Genomic DNA, 18091 nt, shown 5'->3' with positions numbered 1-18091 from the left:
AGCTATTGGCTGAAGACCTCATGGACTTCTGGTTCTGGCCGCCTCCTTCTCTGACATCACTTCCTGCTCTGTAGCTTTTGTCTGAAGTTTGACCTCAATGGCTCCCTCTAGTGGCTTTCTCCTTTCTCCGCAATCTGTACATAATTGTCACGGTGCTTTGTAAAAGGTCAAACAGTTCATCTTTAAATGCAGCGATGGTTCCGCTCTTTCTGCATGATTGTCTGTGGCAATTGTGTTAAGGGGGGGGGGGGTGTCAAGGGATGTTAAGCCCCACCGAGGGTTTTCCCGATCCGCCTATGAACGCCCATTTAAACGCCGCTCCTCCTTTTCAGCCTGCGAAGCCTCTAATTTGCCAGATTGAACTTGAAAAAGTCCTGGTCAATTTAAAGCAGTTGACAAGCAAACAATATCAGAGTTCAGATCCCTCCGGCATTCCTAGAGGCTGTTTAAATGTATTTTTAATAAAATGTGGCAATGTTTCCTTTTTCCATGTCACAATATTTATCCTGTACCCCTTTCTCAATAGTCCTCCCCCCTCCTGTACAATGACTGATAACACCTCTATATACAGTAGATAACACAGGATCCACCATTCAAAATAGGGGATATCACAGCTCACCTCCTCCTCCTGTACAATGACTGATAACACCTCTATATACAGTAGATAACACAGGACCCACCATTCACAATAGGCAATGTCACAGCTCTCCTCCTCCTCCTGTACAATGTCTGATAACACCTTTATATACAGGAGATAACACAGGATCCACCATTCACCATAGGTGATGTCACAGCTCACCTTCTCCTCCTGTACAATGACTGATAACACCTCTATATAAAGGAGATAACACAGGATCCACCATTCACAATAGGTGATGTCACAGCACACCTCCTCCCCCTCCTGTACAATGACTGATAACACCTCTATATACAGGAGATAACGCAGGATTCACAATAGGGGATGTCACATCTCACCTCCTCCCCCTGTACAATGACTGATAACACCTCTATATACAGGAGATAACAGGATTCACAATAGGGGATGTCACATCTCACCTCCTCCCCCTGTACAATGAATGATAACACCTCTATATATAGTAGAGAACACAGGATCCACCATTCACAATAGGTGATGTCACAGCTCACCTCCTCCTGTACAATGACTGAAAACACCTCTATATACAGTAGATAACACAGGATCCACCATTCACAATAGGTGATGTCACAGCTCACCTCCTCCTGTACAATGACTGATAACACCTCTATATACAGGAGACAACACAGGATCCACCATTCACAATAGGTGATGTCACAGCTCACCTCCTCCCCCTCCTGTACAATGACTGATAACACCTCTATATACAGGAGACAACACAGGATCCACCATTCACAATAGGTGATGTCACAGCTCACCTCCTCTTCCTGTAAGACGCAGGATCATGAGCCGCACGGTGGGTGCTGGCTGTTATATGGTAATGTCTGAAAAGTCAAAAAGTTATGGAGAAGAGAAGAATACAGTTGGTGCTGACAGCAGCGACCCGACTCCGCTCCGATCGCTGCTGTGCACCCACTTAGAGAAGAGCTAGTAAGTGCTCCGCGCGTTCCGCTGTGTAGCAGCGGCGGTCGGTCTCCGAGGCAACGCAGTATCAATAAAAGAAAGTCGCTAATATCTCAAAAACGGCTGAAAATTTTAATAAGCAGCAAATTACAAAATCACATAAAGGAAAAAGCCGTCACCGGAAAAAGAACAAAAAGTAAGAAAAAAATCTCGGAAAATGGGAGAAACAAGTGAAAATAAAACCCAATATTATTAACCGATGGCGAAATTGCTTGGAATTTGGCTTTAACTATTAAAAATGTCACCAAACCCCACAAAAGTTATAGAAGAAGCAATTTATCAGATATTAGGGGGGAAGAAATGATGGCGGACAACAGGAAGAGGCACAAATCCGGGAGCGCTGACATTGCACGCTGCGGCCGCTAGATGGCGATGTTGCGCTGTTGTCAAAACACTAATAACGCGTTCGTCGCGGCTTCCGTAGTTCGCGCACGCGCAGACTTGTCGGACCGCGGTCAAGATGGCGGTGATTATCCTCTGCAGGGCGGCCGGTGCCCGGGCAATGTCACGTAAGTCATACTGAAGGAAGGGAGCTGCAGGGGCAGAGAGTCAGGAGATGGAGGCCATGGCGGCCGTTGTACGTATCCTGGGTTATAGCTGTCACTCGCTGCTAGGTGTGGAACTACAGGTCCCAGCATGTCTCCCAAGTTAAAGGGAATGACGTATCAAGTCTGTGACGCAATAAAAAAAAACTAACCCGGAGCCTCTCTGTGCGTCACGTGACCCTGCTGCCTCCACGCTGGGACTTGTAGTTCCAGCGCAGAGAGACCAATGACTGCAGCTTGGAGCCATTATTTAACCCTTTGCACATGTCAGTGTTTTTTGTTTTTTTTTTAATTTTTTTTTTTTTTATACTTATTCCCTCCACAATCATTGAATGTCGGCTCGTTTTATTCCGGCAAATATTGTGTAGCGTTCTAGGACGAAGATAATAATGTACAGAAAAATGAGGCGGGAATCGGCGATATTAAACTTGTATATTTTTTTAACATTTGTTTTTTTAAATACTAGATTTTTATTTTTTTTTTTACATTTTTATTATAATTTAATATTGTATTTTTTACATTTTTATTTTATTTTAACATGTTTTAAATCATTTAAAAACTGTATATAAAAAGTCATTTTCTGAGACTTGTAACTTTTGTAAAAAAAAACAAAAAAAAAAAACAGACAAACATAATTCGCACCTCCGCCTTTGCTTTACCAAAAAATGAGGCGGTATTATGAAAAATAAAATGACAACTTTGCCGTTGTGGCATAAAAGTGACCCAGAAACACGAATCTCTGGATCAGTACGAATACGGCGATATTAAACCTGTCTAGTGGTGTTTTTGCTTGTTTTATACCTGTTTTTTTTTTTTACATCTTTGTTATATTTTTATAATTTTTTTTATTGTTTCCCTGTCTTGTCTTTTTTTTTTTTTTTATTAGTAATATTTTATTTTATATTTTTTTTGTTTTTCTTTAGTGTTTTTATTTTTGGTTTTAATATTTTATTTGACTTTATTTTATCATTAATAAATATATATATATATATATATATATAATTTTATTTTTTTAACTTTATATTTGGTTTTATTTTAACAGCTTTAAATAAAATAATGTCATTTTCTGAGACTCATAACTTTTGTGGGGGAAAAAAAAAAAATGAAGTAATCTGGTGTCAAGTGGAAAAAAATGTCTGGTACCCTTAACCCTTTGGAGCATATGAACTTGACTGTAGGCCCACATTGATGAAGCGATGGGTTGTGATGGCAGCCTGGGGTCTGCTGAAGACTTCCATGGCTGTCATCCTGCTCTTCCTCCTCAGCTTCATAGGAGACTTGGTATTGCTGTATATCGTAAAATTAATCAATAACATGTTTAACCCCGTAACCCCCAGAGCTTTTTTCGTTTTTCGCGCCCCTCTTTCCGAGAGCCATAACTTTTTTTTTTTTTTTTTTTTTTTTCCCTCACTATGGCCGTGTGAGGGCTTATTTTTTTTGCGGGACGAGTTGTACTTTTGAACGACACCATTGGTTTTACCATGTCGTGCAATAGAAAACGGGGAAAAAAAATTCCAAGTTCGGTGACATTGCAAAAAAAACACTTGTTTTTTGTTTGGCTGTTTTGCTAGGTTCACTAAAGGCTAAAACTGACCCGCCATTATGATTCTCCAGGTCATTACGAGTTCATAGACACCAAACATGTCTAGGTTCTTTTTTATCTAAGTGGTGAAAAAAAAAATTCCAAACTTTGCTTAAAAACAAATAAAAAAAAAAAGTTACTTCATTTTCCGAGACCCGTAGCGTCTCCACTTTTCATGATCTCGGGTCGGGTGAGGGCTCATTTTTTTGCTTGCAGAGCTGACGTTTTTAATGATACCATTTTGGTGCACGATTTTTTTGATCGCCCGTTATTGCATTTTAATGTGTACATACATTACATATCCTGTACTGATGTCTGTACTCCGTGTTTTGTGCCTCCTAGGTCCGCAGATCTCATCGCTGGCCGCTTCTGTTCCCGTGGTCCTGCAGCAGAGGGGTGTCCATCACTCTGTTATCCCCCGTGGAAAGCCGGGGCGCTCTGCCATCAGTGGGGTGGTGGCCACAGTGTTTGGAGCTACAGGGTTCCTGGGACGATATGTTGTCAATAGGCTAGGTAACGAGTCATAGTGAGAGATCATCTCCTGTCCCCTGTGTGTCCCGACTTACCCTCCTGCAGCCATTGGGGGGTGATATCTGGCTGTACGCTATAAATAATCTGGTACAGGATCTGTTAACCCTTTATCAGCAGAGTGCTTACATCATAAATTATCAAAGATTTTTTATTGATTTTGTGCAACGGGGGTTTACACTTTTCCCCTGTAAAGGGGGTTTTACACATAGCGATATTGCACATAGCGATATTGCTAAAGCGTCACCGATTTTGTGACGCAGCAGCGATATCGCTATGTGTGATACTTACCTCCGATTGGCTCCCCCGCTGTCTGTCACTGATCGCGCGAGATCGGCCGGGTCCATTTCTCGTCGGGCGCTTCCTGCTGGGCTTCCTGCTGGCACCGACGAGCGACGCATAGACACGGGTGGGAGGACATCAGGATCGCCGCGTCTGAAAGGTAAGTAACGACCGCTGCTGCATCACTGTGAGATCTGCCTGTGTGGCAGCTCACTAGCGATCATTTAGCAATGCACCAGTGATCCTGACCGGGTCGTATCGTGGTCGGGATCGCTGGTGCATCGCTAAATGTAAAGGCCTTAACTGAGGCTTCCATAACTGCAGGGGAAATAGCCCCTTCTGTTGACATTAGTCACTGGAAGAGCAGATCTGCTCAGACTCAAACTCTGCCGTGCCGGGACATGGGAGGGAGAGGATGATATGTGGTGATCACTGGGTCTTTTATTTACTATATAATGCTCACTGAGCACCATGTCCCCGACTGAGTGTGATGGCCGCACCCATGACCTGCTCCTGCTAGACTGCCAACCAAAAAGTTGGTTGCTGGAGGAAGCAAAGCTTCAGTGATCACTTATTATTGGTGATCATTTGATTTATTTTTAATAGCTCTTCTTCCTCTACTGCCACTATGCTGCTATGATATACTACAACTGCTATGCCACTATTGCCACCGCCATACTATATGTGTGCTATCCCACCACTGTGCCACCCTTCTACCCAACCACTGTGCCATCTTTCTACTACCCTTCTACAGTGATATTACAACCTTATAACTACCACTCTACTACTACCACCATCCTACTACACTACTACCACCATCTGCCCACACTTGTACAACCCTAATAATTGCACCACCATGCTATACTTCTACCTCCCTACTACCACTCTACCATCCTCCCACTTCTACCACCCTATAATGATTCCACTACTGCCTTCACTTTGCTACTCTTTTACTATCTCACTACTAAATTATTACTACCTCTCTACTACTACCCTTCTACTATCATACTGTCACATTATTACTACCCTTCTACTATCACTCTACCACATTATCTCTCCACTACTACCCTTCTACAATCACACTGTCACATTACTACCTCTCTACTACTACCCATCTACAATCACACTACCACATTACTACCTCTCTAATACTACTATCACATTACTGCCTCTCTACTACTACTACCCTTCTACAATCATACTACCACATTATTACTACCTCTCTACTACTACTACCCTTCCACAATCACACTACCACATTACCTCTCTACTACTACTACCCTTCTTCAATCACACTACGACATTATTACTACCTCTCTACTACTACCCTTCTGCTATCACACTACCTTATTATTACTACCTCTCTACTACTACCCTTCTGCTATCACACTAGCACATTATTACTACCTCTCTATCTACTACCCTTCTGCTATCACACTACCACATTACTACCTTTCTACTACTATGCTTCTACCGCCACCTTACTAGCTTCCTTTTACCCTTCTACTGCCCTCACCGTACTATACTTTTACTGCCATACTACTCTACCCTCTTTACACTACCAACCCAATTCTATCACCATTTTACTGTGCATATTCCACTACTGCAAAAACCTTACCTAGACTACTTAAACTGCCACTCTTCTTTCCCCCCTCCTGCTACTACTCTTCTGCCACCACTTCTAGCACTTTGTTTTATTCTCTATTTCAGGACGTATTGGCTCTCAGGTGGTCATCCCGTACCGATGTGACCAGTATGAAATCATGTATCTCCGACCTATGGGAGATCTGGGTCAGTTAACATTCATGGTAAGGCCGGAGTCACACTACCGTAGAATATGGCCGAGTGCTATGTGAGAAAACATCACGTAGCACTCGGCCCAGTGTTAATCTATGGGGCAGCTCACATAAGCGTTTTTCCCCTCAGGCGTGTTCGACGTGTTTAAATTGCAGCATGCTGCGATTGTCACCGAGACTCGCCAATGCAAGCCTATGGGTGGGAGAAAAACTCGGACGCCACACGAACAATGCGAATGCTTTCCAATTTTTATGCACCGATGTCCTTCGTTTGAAAAGCTGACAATTCCTATGCCGCATACAGTAAAATAACACTGACAGGTTAGAATATTAGAATAGATATATACACATAGAACACATAGATATATAGATGTCAGTGACACACACATATATTTATGTATTTATATTGCATAGATAAAAGAAAAGTCGGCAGTTCAGCAGCCGTGTGGTGTAAAGCCACAGCAGGAGCCGACAGGATAGAAGACATGGATTACATACAGTAAATACTCATAGAAGAGGGAGATATACATATGTCAGTGACAAATACAATTAGTACAGTGTGTGTGTGCAGCTTACTGTACATGTATTTAATCAATACAAGATGATTTTTTTGATAAAAATGGCGTAGGCTTCCGCATAATTTTCGTAACCCCCATAGTGAAAGCCGACGGCTGGGGGCTGATGTCTATAGCCTGGGAAGGGGGTAATACCCATGGAGCTTCCCAGGCTATTAATATCAGCTCACAACTGTATACTTAGCCTTTACTGGCTGTTAAAATGGGGGACCCTAAAAAAATGACAGTCACTCAATAATTAATAACCAGCAAAGGCTCCTAGGAAGGAGCCATGGATACTGCCCCCCCCCCCCCCCCCCCCCCCCCAGGCTAGAAAACATCATCTCTGTCACCCCAGAAAAGGCGCATCTCTAATATGTGCCTATTCTGACACCTAACCTCGCTCTTCCCTCTTGCCTTGTAGCGGTGGCAAGTGGGGTGAGAGTTGGGGGGGTTATGTCACCTGTGTATTGTCAGGTGACATCAAGCCCCGAGGTTAGTAATGGAGAGGCGTCAATAAGAAGCCCCCATTACTAACCCCATAGTCATATTGTAAGAAAACCCAGAAAAAAGTCCTTTAATTGAAAGAATGACACAGACTCCTTTAATAAATCTTAATTAAACCATACTTACGATCTCACCCATTTCACTAATGCCATCATATTCTACAAAAGTGTTAAAAAAAAAATACAAAACAAAAAAAAACATACTCCCGACTTACCGCAGAATTGATGATAATCTATTTGTCCCACGACGGGTCTAGCTCTGCTACATCTAGATGGCAATCTGCATGGTTGCATGAGGATACAGCCTGTCATCCAGCAGAGACATTGAGCAGCATGTGTTTAGTGTCTCCCTGTGAACTCCTATTGCCTATCTGACAGCACTGCTGTTCTCTGTGCTGTCAGACAGGTCCCGTGAGTTCACAGCCAATAGCAGAGCTGGACCCGTTGTGGGACAATTGGATTTTCATCATCTCTGTAGAAAGGTGAGGAATATGGTTGGTTGTTTTGTTTTGTTTTTTTACTTTTTCGCAGAAGACAATGGCGTCGGTCTTGCTAAAACACAGTGGACCTACACCAGCAGATGACATGGCTCCCAAACCATCACTGATTGTGGAAACTTCACACTAGACCTTGGAAATCAAGGTCCCAGAGTCTGGAGGAAGAGTGGAGAGGCCACAATCCAAGCTGCTGGAGGTCTAGTGTGAAGTTTCCACAATCAGTGATGGTTTGGGGAGCCATGTCATCTGCTGGTGTAGGTCCACTGTGTTTAATCAGGACCAAAGTCAGTGCAGCCGTCTACCAGGACATATTAGAGCACTTCATGCTCCCTCTGCCGACAAGCTTTATGGAGAGGGAAATGTCATTCTCCAGCAGGACTTGGCCCCTGTCCACACCGCCAGAAGTACCAATACCTCGTGTAAAAATAATAGTATCACTATGCTTGATTGGCAGCAAACTCGCCTGACCTTAACCCCATAGAGAATCTATGGAGTATTGTCCAGATGAAGATGAGAGACACCAGACCCAACAATGCAGACGAGCTGAAGGCTGCTATCAAAGCGACCTGGGCTTCCATAACCCCTCAGCAGTGCACAGGCTGATCGTCTCCATGTCACGCTGCATTGATGCAGTAATTGATGCCAAAGGAGCCCCACCAAGTATTGAGTGCGTTTACTTCAGTAGGCCAACATTTCGGATTTTAAAATCATTGGATCATGGATTGACATTGTCGGATAGTTATTAGTTGCGGTTCTCTGGAGGAAGAAGTTTACTAACTTTCAAAACTTGTTGAGAATAAAACCACATATTGGATCACTTTTGTGACTACAGAAACAGCAGCGCAGTTTTACTCACTTTTCTTTACCGCTTGTTCCTACAAGTTCTATCACAAATCCCCATTTATGAAGATGGGAATAGCCTTTACCGAAAAGCAGGGACTACATCTTGGTTGCAGATTGGGAGCTCCTGGTAAGGGAGAAAACGCCTCGTCTGCCCTTTTTTGCCGTAGAAGATCCAGTTTAGTTTTTGGGTGAAATTCACATTTTTCTTTTTAATGTAAAAGTTGACTTGGATCAGAAAAAGTTGTTGACGGTTCCTCACAAATGATTCTTTCAGGAATGGGACCCGAGGGACAGAGACTCCACTAGGCGGGCGTTGCAGCACTCCAATGTGGTGATCAACCTTGTGGGGAAGGAATGGGAGACAAGGTAAGAGATTATTCCATAGATTCACATACGGGGGCGCCCGAACAGTGATGGGAATAAACTGAATATTTCGACCCCATTTGTTCTTATTTTGCTGCCTCTGAAATTTTAATGAGGCTTGGGCTCTCTCCCCCCCCCCCCCCCAATTGTTTTTTTTTTTACATTTTTCTTTGCTATTGATACGTTTTTCCCGTTTACCTCATACGTGCGAATGAGGCCCTAGATTAAGATGCATCAACAAACTTACACCAAATCTTAGAACCGGTTGCCAGTGACAAATTTAGTAGGTGGCTTCTATCCGGGCTCCTCCGTAGAATCTCCATAGACGTTTCATGAAAATGAAAAATAATCAATTTATACCTGATGGGTTCCTACGGTTATATCCATCCTACAACAAAGCCTTTTACTGCAGGAGTTACTTTTTTTTTTTTTTAACCCCTTTCTGTCATGTGACGTACTATCCCGTCCATGTGCCCTGGGACTTAATTCCCAGGGACGGGATAGTACGTCACAGCGATCAGCGGCGCCCACATGGTGAGTGCTGCTGATCGTGGCCGGGTGTCTGCTGATTATCACAGCTGACACCCGCCACAATGTGTCAGGGGCGGTCACGGACCGCCCCCGACACGTTAACCCCTTGCACACCGCGATCAAACACGATCGCTGCGTACCGGGGTTAAAGGGAAGCATCGGCAGGGAGGGGGCTCCCTCCGTGCTTCCCTGAGCCCCCCACGGCAGCGCAATGTGCAGCGCTGCTGCTGGGGGCTCCATCCCTGCAGGTCTCTGAATCCAAGATGGCGACGGGGACCTTTGGGGGCCTGCAGGGAGCTGGCTTCCTCCTTGCCTGCAAAGCGCAGGCACGAGGAAGTCTGCAGCAGTGCCTGTGACAGATCGTTGATCTGTCACAGTGATCTGTGATGTGAAAGATCAGCGATCTGTCAGAGGACAGTTATGTCCCCCCTGGGACAATGTAATAAAGTTTAAAAAAAAAAAAAAAAAAAAAAGTGTAAAAATTTTAAAAAAAATCGCGATTCCGCACCCATAGGAATGCATGAGAATCGCTTACTTCCCGCATGTGGCTATGCCCACCATGTGGGAAGTTAAGCGTCTCATGTGTGGTTGGTACCCACGGTGTGGAGGAGAGGAGACTGTCCTCCAGGCCCTGAGTACCATACCCCTGTAAAAAAAAAAAAAGAGTAAAAAATAAAAAATCGGGGTATATTTACCTTCCGACGTCCCGCGCTGCATTCCCGGGCCTCAGCGTTCCCAGTAATGCCTTGCGGCAAGGACCTGTGATGACGTGGTCTCGCGAGATCGCTATAGTAACGCGAGACCAATGTCATCACAGGGCTCGCAAGGCATCGCTGGGAACGCTTAGGCCGGGATGGCAGCGCGGGACGTCCGAAGGTAAATATACCCCGATTTTTTTTAATTTTTTTTTTATCATTTTTAACTTTCTATCTTTTACTATTGAGGCCGCATAGGCAGCCTCAATAGTAAAAATCTGCTCACACTCGTCAAACACTATGTTTGACGAGTGTGACCAACCTGTCAATCACTTTCCAAGTGATGCTTCAAATCGCTTGGAAAGTGCTTGAGAAAATCGCGGCAAAATCGCTCTGAAATCGCACGGAAAAAAACGCGCGACTTCTGGGAAGGAGTCCGGTTTTCACTGTGCGTTTTAAAACGCTACGTGGGCCCATAGCCTGAATGTGGTTTTGAGCACCTTGAGGGGGGCAGTTTTTAGAATGGTGTCACTTTTGGGTATTTTCTATCATATAGACCCCTCAAAGTGGCTTCAAATGTGATGTGGTCAACTTTTAACCTTTATAACTTCCTAACAAAAATTTGGTTTCCAAAATTGTGCTGATGTAAAGTAAACATGTGGGAAATGTTACTTAAGTTGTTTGTGTGCCGTATCTCTGTGATTTAAGGGCATAAAAATTCAAAGTTGGAAAATTGCGAAATTTTCACCAAATTTCCGTTTTTTTCACAAATAAACGCAAGTTATTTGAATGAAATTTTACCACTAACATAAAGTACAATGTGTCACGAGAAAACAATGTCAGAATCACAGAAACATCAGGATCCATGGAAGCGTTCCAGAGTTATTACCTCATAAAGGGACAGTGGTCAGAATTGTAAAAATTGGCCCGGTCATGAACGTGCAAACCACCCTTGGGGCTTAAGGGGTTAAAGGAAATCTGACCGCAGTATTTTGCTTCACCATCTGAGATGATGTAGGGGCAGAGACCCTGATTCCAGCAATGTCACTTACTGGGCTTCTCGCTGCAGTTTGGATAAAATCCCAGTTTTATCTGCTGCAGATCTATCAAGTCTTGGAATACTGAGCCGTTTATAACCCCGCCCACATCACCGATTGGCTGCTTCTGTGTACGCTGTCCCAATCAGTGTGTGGGGGCGTGGCTGGACTACCTGGCAGCAGGTTTATTAGTCCTCTAGTGATGATCTTCTGCATATAAAACTGTTGTTTTATCAGAACGGCAGCACGCAGTCCAGTAAGCGCCACATCGCCGGAATCGGGGTCTCTGTCCCTACATCATGCTGCTGTCGGATTAGGTGGTAATATATTTCCTTTAGCGTCAGTAAGCAGCATGCCTTATGATGGTTTTATTATTCCTTAAGCTTTTTTGCAGGCTCTGGCAAGTGCTATGTACCAAAAAAACACTTGAAGATTGAAATAATTTACAAAATGGGTTAAAAAAATGATTCTTAAGACTTTTTGGATTCTTAATAATGACTTGTGTTTTTCCGTCTCTATTTAGGAATTTCAGCTTCCAGGATGTGTTTGTGAATATCCCAAAGGACATTGCGTCGTTGGCCAGAGAAGCTGGGGTGGAGAAGTTCATCCATGTGTCCCATCTTAACGCCGACATAAAAAGCCCCTCAAAGTTACTGAGGAACAAGGTGATTGGAAGCCGCCGTCCATGTACGATAGGAATGCACAGGAGTGTTAGAGGGGGAGTGCAGGGGTTAGAAATACATGGCTGCCGCCTTCCAAAAGCAGCACCTCCCCTGTCCACAGGTTGTGTCAGGTATTGCAGCTCAGCTCATTGAAGTGAATGCAGTAACACACACAGACTGTGCGCAGAGGTGATGCTGGGAAGAAAGCAGCAGTGTGTTTTGTTTTTTTTTCCAATTCGGGAGAACCCCTTTAAAAAAATACCAGATCTTGGCTTGCTGGATTAGTGTGTTCTTAAAGGAATTGTCTAGGACCGTGATGATCTAAAATAGTTGGTAGTCTGACACCCGGCGCCCCCCAGTGATCCACACTGGCGGTGATTGGATGGAAATGGATCCGGCGTTGAGTTGACGACACGGGTCGCTGAGCTCACTGATTGTCTGCAGCGCTGTGAATATAACTCTGCACCGGACCTGGTGTGGGTGAATGGCAGTGTGTGTCACATTCATGAGACTCCAGCCTCAGTTGCCTGACTGATGAATGATAAATTGGGGTCTGAGATCTGACCCCCGGCAACGACCCTGAAAGTAAAGCAGCCGCAGCGCTGACATGGCATTACATCCCCTTTACAGCTTTTCCTTGCTACCCACCTGTATTGTACAAAGATTCCTGGTACCTTCAGTCACAGTGGCCCTCCTTTGCATCGATTAGTGGCACCCCACCATTAATATAGGCTTTCTTTGCTTTGACATTAGGCGGTGGGGGAGGAAGCCGTGAGAGAGGTCTATCCTGACGCCATCATCCTGAAGCCAGCAGAGATGTACGGCCGGGAAGACCAATTCCTCAATTATTATGCAAGTAAGTTTATGGTGGGCAGGTCTATTAGGATTCACCATCTCGAGGGCTAAAAATACATCTATAGGGGTCTCTATCAGGGAAATCAGGCACCCAGAGATGGGTCTCTGTGCAGCATAGTACTTGCCCAGCACCATGTTCCTCTCAGCGTCTTTTCAACACAGAAGCTACACACATTTCTATGTCCAGATTTTTTGGGGCATACAGAACGGCACAGTCGGCCTGTATGTGGCTCATTCACTCCGGCACTAGGCTAGTGACCCCTTCCTTGGTGGTCTAAGGGATTGTTCCTCACTGTATGTCTACTCCAAGGGTCTCAAAGGTGTATGGGGATAGTCACACTGCTCTCGTGCAGTAGGTATGGAGGTCTTGAGAGGGGTCTTGGATAAAGGAAGGGGGTTAATAGTTGTGATAGTCTAGAATATAAAAGGGGGGCTGGTGGTCCGCTTCACTGCCAGGTATAGCAACAGAGGACCTGGGTGCTGCCATCACTTGTTCTCATTATGTTTGTTGTATTTTTCTTTCCTCCCCTCTCTGCAGACATGCGGCGGTTCGGTGGTGTGCCACTAATATCTCTTGGTCAGAAGACGGTGAAGCAGCCGATTTACGTGAGTAGTGGCGGGGTACGGTCAGCACCGTGGGGTCTTGTAGATTGCCGGCCGACGGCTCCTGTATAATTCCGCCCCTCTATATTCAGGTAGTGGACGTCGCCAAGGCCATCGTCAATATCATTAAAGACCCCGACTCTGCAGGAAAGACGTACGCTTTAGCCGGGTGAGATGCAGTCTGTTTAGAGGTTTTAGCGTAACATGGCTGTTTTCTTTTGGAAGTGGCCCCACACCTGTGCATAGATTGCATCTGGTATTGCGGCTCAGCTACACTAAAATGAATAACACTAAGCTGCAGTACCACACACAACCTGATGACCGGTGTGGTGCTATTTCTGTAAGGAAATGCAGCCTTATTTTTTCATATCTTGGATTGTCAGAGGATCCTACTCGATTGGCTGATATGGTGAGAACCGCCATCCAATAAGGATTTCTAAAAGGGTTCTTTTTTTCTGGGGTGGGGGAATAAAAATAGGCATAATTAATGCCTTAATAAACTCATTATATGGACTCGCCGAGAGCAGGGGAAAGAAAAGGGGCTGAAAAACATGGCTGCCTTTTTTTCAAAAAACTGCACCCCTCTTGATTACAGGTTGTGTGTATGGTATTACAGCTCTGCTCTATTAATGGGGCCGAGCTGTAATACCAGACTCAACCAGCAGACAGGGGCTGTTATGTAAAAAAAAAAAAAAGTAGGCAGCCATGATATTTTAATTTTGGACAGCCCCTTTAATTCTGCATCATTCAGGGAGGGGGACGAGATACCGGGTGACTTGTTATGCCATGCCGTCCTTATCCGACCCATTCTACCAACTTAATCTGAAGGGGTTTGGAGTTGGTTGGCACATCTAAGGGCAACTACTGGCACCAGGAAACCTGTCTGTCTGAACATGGAGAGTGCTGATGTCATTTTTTCTCTCTGTTTTTCTCTTTTAGACCCCATCGATATCTTCTACAGGACTTGGTGAAATACATCTTCGCCGTTGCTCATAGACCTTTGCTGCAATACCCGATGCCTCGCCCCATCTACCAGTAAGTACCTGGCTTTATTGATGGACTTAAAGGGGTTGTCGAGAACTGTTTGTATAGGTCATCAATATCCCCAGTACATGCATCGATCCTATAAAATTGTCTGTGGTGTTCCTCTATTACTCCTCCTGGAAGTGTATGAAGCAAAAAAAAAAAAGACATCTGGGCGGCGCGGGGTGTTGCAGCCATGTTGGAAGAGCTCACAGGTTCTCTATAGTTTGACCTGAGTGTCACGATTGGATCAGTAATGAACAGTAGGGATTTCAGTCATTGCCTGCGGCGGTCCACGCGGATCTTGCATTGAACCATGAGATTTTTCTCTAATGATTCTGTTTCCTGTTTATAGTCTTATTGGAAAGTTCTTTGAGTTGAACCCATTTGACAAGTGGACGAGCCGCGACAAAGTGGATCGGGTGAGTACGGTCTGCGGATTTCATAACAGTACACACATTGCGGAGTTAAACAAGCATGGCCGTGAACCACTTAGAATCTGTCTGTAAGTTTTTGCTATGTTATCTGAGAGCAGCATGATGTAGGGACAGAGACCCTGATTCCTGCGGTGTATTATTTAGCTTATTGGGTGCAGCAGTTGTGATAGAATCACAGTATTCTCTGCTGCAGAGCTCTGATTGTGGAGCCCTCGAAATGTTGAGTTTGGAATTCTGAGTTGTGTAACCCCGCCCCCAACACTGATTGGCAGCTCTCTGTACAATGTATTCTGACAGTTGCCAATCGGTGCTGGGAGCGCGGTTGGACTTGGAGGCACGAGACACTTAGTCCTGTAGTGATAATCTCCTGCTGATAAAACACTGATTGTATTGCAACAACAAAACACAGCCTAGTAAATGACACATCACTGGAATCAAGGTCTCAGCCACTACACCACTATGCTGCTTTCAGATTACTTATCAGAAACCTGCTGAGAGATTCCCTTTATCCACCGGAGGATTCCTCGCCTCAATTACCACAGTTTTGCATACGTGGTGGTTAAATGTCCCTTTTACTGTGTTATAATTACACATCCCGATCTCATCACTTAAACTAACCGTTTCATACATGCCTATGAGGTTTAACAATCAGGTCACAAGACCCCCGGTTGGGTCGAGACCTGCAACTTTAATATTAATGAGAAAATACACCTGCCGTAACGCGCACCTGTGGATGGATAACCCTGCGTGTAATTTATTTCTTGTGATAGTGACACATTGGGCCGTAGTTAATGCAACTCTTCAATTGTCATGAGTAACCTATACGAATACTAAAAAAGGAAAAAAAAAAAAAAAAAAAACATTTTTCAAATTTATATTTTTTTCATTTTTATATATGTTTAGTTTTAGGTGATCGAGGTGGGCTAAGTTCAGTTTGGGTCGGTAGCAGCGTTTTTTTTTTTGTTTTTTTTTGGGTGAGGTACGGTAAAATCCCATCCCCAATCTCGGTCCTGTAATATACAGGCCTAAAATCCCCCAGGTGTTCCTACCTTTTATCCTGTACGTGCTGCATTGCTCCTTCTCGTTTTGTCTCTTTCTCACCGGTCTCCAGTCTTTTTCATCTCGAGCTGTTATGATACTACAACTCCCAGCATACCTTTTGGGAATAACATTGGGGCCGTAGGTAACGCAAATCTTCACGGTTTCTTCTCCCAGTTCCACATTACAGACATGAAATACCCCGATCTCCCCGGCCTGGGAGACCTCGGCATCGTTCCAACCCCCTTGGAACAGAAAGCCATCGAGGTCCTTCGTCGTCACCGTAGATTTCGCTGGCTGGACGCTGAGCTGGATGTGGCCAAGCCGGCCACCCCTGTGAACTTCTAGGAGCACACTACTGAATTTGTAAGGATTGATGATCGTGCTTACACCTCCTGTGTACATAATAAACTATTAATTATTCTGTCCACTTCATCTTGGATGAGTGATTTTCTTTTTTGCTTTGCCCTTTTCACTCTGTGCAACCTACCTGCTATATATATATATATATATATATATATATATATATATATATATATATATATATATATATATATATATATATATATATATATACAGGAAAGATGTATATCTTTGTACCGTGTTAGCCAGTAGATAGAAAAATATTCAGGATTGAGAGTCCTCATTGATTGAGATTGAGATGTGTTACCATCTTTTCAGTTAGCTATTAAAAGATATATATATAGTGATCACCTGCGATCTGATCTGCAGGGGAACCTGGCGGTAAGTGTTCAGATTCCCTGCAGCGCCTCCACAGGTGGAATAAAGTATTACGCAGCATCTATTTGTATCAATTGGGTTGTCTCTGTAATGCAGGACAGGACGTGTCCTCCAGAGAGGATGACTATAGCTTTTCTCCAATCACATCCTAACGAGAGGACACTCGCTATTTACCCAGTAGGATATTGGAATAGTGGACGACCCCTTAACAGTCCAATACTGCATTAGACTTGACTCCTAGTAATGGATTGCATGGTGTTTTACTAGGGGACAGCAGACCTTCTAGGGGCTCTAGAGGACGTTGAACCAAGAATATATCTTGATCTCAGGCATTGTCTTTGATGTTTAACTGCTAGCACAGTGTTGACCACCAGATGGCAGACTAGAGACCCCCCCCCCCCCCAGTTCACGATGTGTCGTCTTCTTTTTCTACATCTTCCATCTAGATATACGGTCATAAAAGCTCCTTGCTGAAATTTGGCCTCTCCCCACTTTTAATTTTGATGTCCAGTTTTTAACCCCTTCACACCGCAGCACTTTTCCTTTTTTTTTTTTTTTTTTTTTTTTTTTTTTTTCTTTACCATGTTCACCAAAAGCTTAAACTGCCCTGCCATTATGATTCTCCAGGTCATTACGAGTTCATAGACACCAAACCTGTCTAGATTGGATTTTTTTTCACCATTTAAATAAAAAACAAAGCTTGTTATAGAAAAATTGCGCCATTTTCCGATACCCGTAGCATCTCCGTTTTTTGTGATCCTGGGTCGGGCGAGGGCTTATTTTTGCGTGCCGAGCTGTTGTTTTTTAATTATACCATTTTAGTGTGGATGCGATCTTTTGATCGCCCGTTACTGCATTTTAATGTGATGTTGCGGTGACCAAAACAACGTAATTCTGGCGTTTTGACTTTTTCTGCTACACAGTTTACCAATTGGATTAATTCTTTTTATAGCTTGATAGATCGGGCGAGTCTGAACGCGGCAATACCAAATATGTGTATACATTTTTTAATGGTTTTATTTTGAATGGGGAGGGGGGGTGATTTGAACTTCTATATTTTATTTTTTTTAATATTTTTAAAAACATTTTTCTTTTTTTACTTTTCACTTGCTTCAATAGTCTCCATGGGAAACTAGAAGCTGCCATAACCCGATTGCCTCTGCTACATACAGATGATGATCAGATCCGCCTGTGTGTAGCAGGAATGCTCACTTGCTATGAGCGCCGTCCACCAGGAAGTCTCCACAATCAGTGATGGTTTGGGGAGCCATGTCATCTGCTGGTGTAGGTCCACTGTGTTTTATCAAGACCAAAGTGAGCGCAGCCGTCTACCAGGACATTATAGAGCACTTCAT

General features: G+C 43.9%; 1 protein-coding gene across 1 annotated transcript; it reads left to right on the top strand.

The window, feature by feature from the left end:
- The first annotated feature begins 1973 nt into the window (after positions 1-1973).
- NDUFA9 (NADH:ubiquinone oxidoreductase subunit A9) lies at positions 1974-16430 on the top strand. Its single transcript, XM_073567789.1, has 11 exons — positions 1974-2127; positions 4088-4258; positions 6266-6363; positions 9026-9117; positions 11901-12042; positions 12793-12895; positions 13433-13500; positions 13590-13666; positions 14437-14532; positions 14876-14942; positions 16173-16430. Exons 1-11 carry the CDS (start codon positions 2079-2081, stop codon positions 16341-16343), a joined length of 1134 nt encoding a protein of 377 aa, XP_073423890.1. The 5' UTR covers positions 1974-2078; the 3' UTR covers positions 16344-16430.
- Positions 16431-18091: the final 1661 nt, after the last annotated feature.

This window comes from Dendrobates tinctorius, unplaced genomic scaffold, assembly GCF_039654945.1.
Source record: "Dendrobates tinctorius isolate UK_male_01 unplaced genomic scaffold, ASM3965494v1 ptg000020l, whole genome shotgun sequence".
Classification (NCBI taxonomy): domain Eukaryota; kingdom Metazoa; phylum Chordata; class Amphibia; order Anura; family Dendrobatidae; genus Dendrobates; species Dendrobates tinctorius.
Note: the sequence above shows the minus strand (reverse complement) of the source record. Positions and strands in the feature narration are given on the sequence as shown.

Bases quoted from the DNA above. Each gene is read 5' to 3' on its own strand.
- NDUFA9 (XM_073567789.1), top strand. From the start codon at position 2,079: ATGGCGGTGATTATCCTCTGCAGGGCGGCCGGTGCCCGGGCAATGTCA. The intron at 4,259-6,265 runs GTAACGAGTCAT...TCTCTATTTCAG, and splicing joins ATATGTTGTCAATAGGCTAG to GACGTATTGGCTCTCAGGTG. The intron at 12,043-12,792 runs GTGATTGGAAGC...CTTTGACATTAG, and splicing joins CAAAGTTACTGAGGAACAAG to GCGGTGGGGGAGGAAGCCGT.